The 7,858-nt window shown below is 42.7% G+C and overlaps 1 protein-coding gene across 1 annotated transcript in view; it reads right to left on the minus strand.

Moving 5' to 3' along the window:
- The window catches only part of IGF1R (insulin-like growth factor 1 receptor), a gene marked incomplete at its 5' end in the record, with an annotated part of 33,864 nt that overhangs the window by 3,375 nt on the left and 22,631 nt on the right, over positions 1 to 7,858 (minus strand). The window contains one exon of the mRNA XM_009699573.1: positions 3,824 to 3,958. Within this exon, the coding sequence (XP_009697875.1) occupies positions 3,824 to 3,958 (135 nt within the window). The remainder of the gene's footprint in view (positions 1 to 3,823; positions 3,959 to 7,858) is intronic.

Raw genomic sequence — 7,858 nt, forward strand, 5'->3', positions numbered from 1 at the left:
GCATCGTCATGAGATAGAGGAATAGCCAGTGTGTGTCTCATAGACCTTTTGCTCAAACAACTGAGCAGAAACAGAGTTACTTTTTGCATTGAGACAATGAAAAAAAAAAAAGTGGAAAAATGGCCATAGAAGCTGCATTCCAGTTGAGCGCGCGTTTGTGCTTTGCATCAGACTTGATTTGGTGGGGAGAAGTGAAAGGATCTCTCCTGCCGTTGCTACATGCTGACGTTAGCGCTGCACAGCAGACCCTGGTTTCTAACCCAGTGCTCGCCAGAACAAAGGTAAATAGTCTAGCCGTCTACAATGCATGTAGGGGAAACAATTTTGTTTCAAAACCAGAGTGAAATTCCAGCTTCCACAACTTTTAAATGCCCCACGGGAACACACTGTCTGAGAGCTTCAGCTGTAAGAAACCTTCTTGCCACACAGTCGTCACCTGATGAACACTGCCATAACAATGGTAGTACACAAAATCATAACTTATTACACAGGAAGACGAGAAAAACAGCAAAGCATCTCCTGGCACCGTCTTATTGAACCATCTGTCTTACTGCATGGTTCTGTCTGTAAAACCATGCAAACTATGCCAAAAGGGTGTAGCATAAACAGAACTGAGTCTTGTTTCACCCCGGGTGAGAGTAAAAAGCCTCTAGAAATACCACCCCCTTTATGCTTAGCCCTTTCACAGGGATTTACCACCTCTCTGAACCACAAGACAACCGCGCCGTAAAACCGCCCTTTGCACAAGCATCCGATAAAACCAAGCTGCAGGACAGAACCTCTCCAGTTCTTCAAGTGTCCTTGGTCTCTGATCCATCTAAAGGCTACTGACTCACTGCTACCAGGGGTTAGCAAAGCACAGCCACTAACAAGCATTACCGGCATCGCAGTTGTAGGAGAGATGGAATGTCCAAGATTGCTCGTACCACGTAGCAATCGTGCAGGGGGGCCAACAGGAGGCCCTCACAAAAACTACTGCACCGTGGCTGGAGCGTGCATGGCTGTGTCAACACTCACATAATCTGCAAGGTTAAAAATAGTAGATTCGGTGACAGTTGCAGCAAGATTCTTCTCTCTCTTCTCATCTATGTTTCCCCACAGCAGTCCACCTCCTCCACCTGTTCTGGAGGTTTTTGTATATCAATATACTTCTCTCTCACTACAGAAAAGCAAATTTGTGTTCTGCCCATAATCTTAGTTGTTTCCAAGTCAAACTAATTCAAAGACAAAAGTATCTCTGTGTTTGTAGCCCACCACATGAGACATATAGAAGTGCAGCTCCTGCATCCCATTCTCGCTCGCTTTCATGCAGGATCAAGCATCAGTATATTGACTTCCCTGCCGCTGGTGGACTTTGCTTTCTGGACATCTTGAGTTAATATTGTGAGTTAATATTCAAGTATCACGGACCAGTCAGTCTCCACCAGTAAGAATGTGTGTTGTCTTAAAAAATACCTTCCACTGGCACAGACATGCCAAGACACCTGTCTTCAAACAGCATCTTTTAGCGATCTGCACAAAAAGAGAGGACCCCCTATTTTACAAAGCGTTTCATAAAGTGCTTGGGAAAGCCGTTGCCTGAAACATGCTGGGGATGTATGGCAAGATCCATATGCAATTTCAGGGCTCTTCACAACTGTGTTACAAGCACCTTTCTGGCCACTCAGTAATTTTCTTGTTACATCCCCTGCTGAGAAGCAGGTTATCAGACAGCTGGAGAGGGGAGACGAACTCTGCCTATAGACCAGGTCTCTGTGCCTGCCAGCAGCAACACATGCCAGGTTCGCGACTGGCAGCAGTTGTCGGGTTACTGAGTGTTAGACAGCATCTTTACCGGGCGAACAGGACAGAAGACAGGGTTTTCACAACACGCAAAGAAAAAAGCACCGCAGTAACGCAAAATAGGTTCTTTGAATGCTAAATGTACGTGTATGGAACAAAACTGATGATTATTCCTGGAGCTCCCCACTGTTATTCCTACAACAGTCTATTTCAATTTTAGCAGACATGGGTGTCTGTTCTAATACAAAGGCAAAACAAGCTGAAAGTGAGCTAAAGCAAGCCACTACAAGCTACTAAGGTCAATATGTGCAACTGGTGGTTTTTGTTGTTTTTATTTGTTTGTTTGTTTTTCATTTTGGACAGAGTCAGGATGTTTTATACACAACTCCATCACCAAAACAAACAAAAAAGACACAACTAAATTGGATGTGCCTTAGTTCTGAGTTCAGCCCTGTTCCTTGCTCTGATGCAGAGAAGTGGCTAAATTCAAAGGAAGATTTTTTTTTTTTTTTTTAAATTCTCCACCTCTGCAACATCAGGCTAAAGTCTTGGTGGCCAGAACTAATATGTGAACAGCTTCTTCACTAAAATCAGCACAAAAAAAGGCCTTTGCTGTTATACACTGGTGCAAAGATTTGCTCTGCCAGACATTAACCGAATTCTCCTAGCTTGCAAGCCAGTTACCCTGAAAGTGGATTCATCCAGTAGCAACACCCAGCAAGCAGAGAGGTACCTCGGAGGAGGAGGAAGGAGAAGGGGATGAGTGGGCTGCAGTAAAGAGAGCCTCTTGCCCTAACTCCCCTCCCATCCCCCTGTTCATACTACACATGCCCCAGGCTAATGGGGAATTTCCAATGCTGAATCTCTTGCTGAGTTTGTTCTCACTGTAAAGGTATTTTTTTCCTATGGACTCAAGGAGCTGATCCCTTCACGCACCCTGTTCTTGCCCCATTTCTGCCTACTCCCCCCCCTCCATTACGCAGCTCTGACCGTGTTCAACAATCTCCAGTCAATCTGACTGCCAGAAATTCTCCACAGCATCGGGGAAGGGAAAGAATGTGAAACTGAGGAATCACATGGCAGCTACACCTCCCCCTGCATATACCACCCACCCCCCTCAAACAACAAAACAACACGGCCCGTCATCTGAAACCAACGCCAGCACTCCAGCCAAAAAAGCTCTTTTCCTAAGAATCCCAAGCAGCTGAGGCCCTTAAGTGATTGTATCCCTTCTGTGGGCCTCCAACAAATTTCAATAACTGCAAGACGCAGTATTTCCTTCCCAAAAGCCAGTGTGGGAAGTATATCAAAGTAATAAAGTCTGAACAACTGAAACTGCTGTACACAAAAGCCAGCAGAAGTATTTCAACAATGTAAAGCTAAAATCCGAAGGCTGCTGCACTGCACACCCTCCTCTGGTGCAAGGCTTTGTACTGATTCTAGGGGTAGGCAAAGGCTTTTCTGCATGCTTCCTTCTGTCCTTACAGGAAAGGAAACTGTTAGCAGGGGCGATTTGTTTATCCCAATGTGATGGGCACTGTGACTGAAATAGCAGATCCAATGCTGTTTCAGACAAAGGAACGATACACTCACTTACCTGTATGCTGAACTGAAAAGTTGAATTCCACAGAGTTTATGCACAACACATTTCAGCTTGTCCTACGTTCTTTCTTCTCTTTATGCTTAACAGAATTACTTTAAGCAGAAGAGACAAGATTTAGCCACAAAATCTTCTGCTGTAGTAAATGTCAGTTACGAGCTTTTATTAAGTCTAATTTTATTCAGGAACACAAAGACTGGGTTTTGTTTTCTTATTAGAGGAGATAGCCCAAAGTGAGATTGTGGCCACAAGCTAAGTTGTTTTTCTGGCATGTCTAACTACTATAAAATACTAGATTGAAAGAGACTGTTCAAGCAGCACCTCACATTACTATACCTCCTTAATAACCCCTCCTGTGGCAAGACAGGGCAGAAACAGACCTTGAAGGGATCAGGAAGAATAAACTGTGCACTGAGAACAGTTGTAACTGTTGACACTTACAGCATATCGGGACAATTGTCCGGCTTTTCCAGCAGGCCTCCTTCCATCACAAACCGGAGCACTTGTTCATTGGTCATGCCTTGGTACGGCTGCTCCGCCAACGTTGCAATCTCCCAAAGTACAACACCGAAAGACCTGGAAAACAAATCAAAGCTTTAGAAAGCAGAGCAATCTTTACAAGGCTATTTTTCTTAGATGATGTTGAGCAGGTAGGTGTCCGTGGGTATTCCCTTTTACCAAAAATACCAATTGCTCAAGAAGTATGCAGTTACGACAGCCACATCACCTAGCATAAGAGACTGTCGACTTCAAACACCTCTAGTCAATGGTGAGAAACAGGCTCCCAGTTCTGAACGACTCTTCAGAATGGCCTCTGGGAGAAAAGACTGGTAATACTACATCTCCATTTTTTCACACCATAAACTACAGCTCAGAGCTAGTCATGATTATGATCATTCAGTGGTCCAACATTACTTGGTTAAACTGGTTCTGTCCAGGTCAATCAGTAAAAAAGCCACCACAAGCTCACTGCATTTACCAGAAGCCTCCTAACTCAAAGGTGATCTAAACTGTGAGCTTGCCTGGAGAACTGGCTCACATCTCATCTCCCTTTCCCATGGTTTTGAGTTCAGACTTTAGGCGCACTGAAAGGTGGGAACAACAGTGGAGAGGGGAAAAGGAAAGAATCAGGTAAGGAAAAAAAGAAAAATTAAAAAAATTCTGTTCCTATCTCTGCGCTTCCTGTACAGAGCACCTCAGGCTGGACAGACACCTGATCATTAAAGTCTGCAAAAAGATCCATGTGTGGCTGGGAGCAGGGAATCAAACCTTCTAAGCAGGTGGAGAAGTTGCAGAGACTGGTTATTTAAAGTGAGCTTGACAAGCCCCCCCGCAAGCCACAGAGATGGCAAGAAAAAAATCTGTATGTTTGAAAAACTGAACTCAAAATCTTCATGTAACATATCTCAGGCACTCCTGATAGCAGCTGAGAAGGCAGTAACGCAGAACTGTAAGCTCTCATGCCAGTGCAAGATGCTTTTCATCAGAAATACTTGAGTCACACAAATCCGATTTAAAAGCCGCATTTTTCCGTCACCCCTCCAGCAAGCCAAGACCTAGACAGCAAATGCACACCGCCACACCTGTGCATCTCATCTGCCTTACCGCTAAAAGCAAGCAAACCAACCAACCTCTGTTCCCCAAGGCACAAAACCACTCTTGGGTAATACTCTCCATTTATCCCTCTGCTTTCATTTCTTCCACATTCTAAGTCGAAGGTGCAAAGGAAGTATCAAGGCATTCGACATACAGCAGCAAGCAACAAAACCAATTTTTGAAAAAGCATTGGGAAAAACGTGAACATTCTCCAGCTTCTTGTACCAAGACCCTAATTTGCTGCTTCAGCAGCAAAACATTTAAGCTCCCAGGAGAAACTCAAGTTACCCCTTTGGCATCATGTGTGTAACTATGTTCTTGAAACAGAGCTTCTAGCTCCTTCCAACTAACTACAAAGGACAGCAGAAGTGAACAAAGAAGTCTGTCTAATAATAGGAATTGATTACTGGTGAAGAAAGATAGTTATGTAATTGGGTAGTTTGGATGTAAGTATTGACACTTTCTAAAAATATCTCCATTTAAAATTAGTTTATTGAGCAGACATGGCTCAAATCGTCTGCCCTGCCCTGAAGAGTCATCTACTTTTAGAGCTGCTGTAGAAAGAAAGAAAACCCAGATTCTGTCTTGTCTTCTGTGGCTAAAATGCTGAGTCAAGCTTAGAGGAAAAAAAGCGTAATTTCAATAGGGAATTGTTATGAAAACAGGAGTCCAGTATCATTAGCTGGTAATGGTAGAGTGGTTTTATCTTTCAGTTATCCACTGTATCTAAAATGGTTTGCATCTGGAGCCAGAAGCCACAAACAGACTTGCAATTGTTTGCCTTTCAGGGGAGGGAGGGACAGAGGGTCAACTCAACGTTTTGGTGCCTTTGAAGCTACTTTGATCGCTGCAGGAATAATGAGAACAAGTCTTGCACACCTACTAGTCATATTACCATAACAAATAAACTTATGTTGCTCCTTCAAGGCAACTACCAGCTCTGAAAGAATGCAAGATGAAGACTTAAATACCCCCTCACCCTGAACAGTATTACATTACTTTTAAAATGTTCTCCTTCCCTAACTACAACAAAAACAGTTGTGTCTAATTACGTCATTCTTCAGTCTGAAAAGCAATAAAAGAATGAATTGCTAAAATAAAGCTCCACCCTTCAAAACCTCCAGACACTGTTTTTGCAGTTTGCCATTTCACCTTACAGCTTATAAATCTTGGACTCTGACCACTCACAGAGTTTTGTCTTTTTGACATTTTGGCTTCTAAAACTGATCTCGAAGAACATGGACCAGATGTCACAATACCCTACCAAAAAAGGCAGGAAAAAGCAATCTCAACATTTTTCACTGTTTGATGAAATTAAATGGCCCCCACAACAGCCAAGCTACATGGTTTACATGAAGTAACTTCAAAATCTGAACCAATACAAGGAGTCAGGTAATTTTTCCTGGCATGAAGAGACCTTCAATGTATAGTGTTTGGTCTAAAAGTTACTGAGAAGTAAACCGGAATGATCCTTTTAACCATAAGCAGATCAAGAAATATTGACACTATTTCATGACAGTGATAAGTAAAGCTCCACTACATTTGGAATTCAGGTTGAAATTTCTGAGTATATAGCTGCGGATACATGTGGCAAACTCAAATGTATACGTGTTCTAAACAAACAGCATACTCCTCATGTGGAACCATTTTTTTTGTACCTCAAGGTAGCATACCTGTGGGAACCAAATTTCAGAATAAGTCACTTCTCACAATTAAGATGACAAACCATCCCAAGAAGGAACTGTCTTAAATACTGATGAGAGCTGTGGACCTCCTCTCCATAAAACAGTTTTTTCTTCTCTAGGCTTTAAGTAAAAATCTGTCAGATATTAATCCTCGTCCTCTTAAGTTTTCCAACCTTATAATCAGTAAGCTACTTTCCCTGATGGGACTTCTGGCTAGGACATTTTGCTCAGACTGTCCTGCTGATAAACTGCAATATTGTTTGCTCAACGCTGCTTTGGACTGAATGACTGACGAATGCCAAATCTTGTTAACACTGAAGGGAGAACTCACGTACTTCCTGCAACAATTAAAGCACTAATTTACTTCTGACGCTTGATTCGGTGATGTATCTGTGGGGCTTTTTTGTTTGAAATTTGAGTTACATTTAAACAATAGTGTCACTTAACAGTTATACGTTAAAAGGAAAGCGTGTACAGAAAAAGTGCAACACGTCACCAAAGCTGATCACATCTGATCTGCTGTAGTCTGCTTTTGATACAATGGCTGGAGATGACGGCTGGACTTAAAAGTTACTGTTGTGTGGCAAGATCAGGCAGATCTGTCAGCTCTTCACTCCAGGCTCGTTCAGTTCTACATCTGGGGATTTTCTAGTGATATACTCCAAACTTCTGTCTGCTTTGTGAAGCCACTGCAAGTCCCAAAATTCTCTTACTTCAGGGGGACTGCCAAAAGCATGCCTGCGCTGTTCTGTTAGATAAACGGCTGATACAGGGCTTCCCCTTCAACTCAAAGTGGTTATTTTCATCTGTTTCCAAGTTTGAGAGTTAGTGGATTCATAAATAAGTTAACAGTCATATGCAAAAAATTTTAAGCAACAGTCTGGTGCTTTGGTTTTTCACTTGCTACATAATCCCTCTTATGAACCTTTCATTCAAAGCTGGTGCTGTGGACTACAGCCCACTGACTCCAAAATCCTCAAGCTGTTTAAAGAAAATGCAGTTTACTACTAAAATACCATTCCTACTGACTTCTAGACATTTGGAGGCAATCAGCTGCCAATTCTGTAACAGATCAGCACTAAAAACATCTTGTTAGGAAGGCAGAGAAACCATAAAAGCAGCGTAGAGGTTTTGGCAGTACACGTTCATCTTCAGCCAAGCCTTCCCTACCTATCTGCAAAAGTTTGGGGGTGGG

The sequence above is a fragment of the Cariama cristata genome, unplaced genomic scaffold, assembly GCF_000690535.1.
Source record: "Cariama cristata isolate BGI_N322 unplaced genomic scaffold, ASM69053v1 scaffold15264, whole genome shotgun sequence".
Taxonomy (NCBI): Eukaryota; Metazoa; Chordata; class Aves; order Cariamiformes; family Cariamidae; genus Cariama; species Cariama cristata.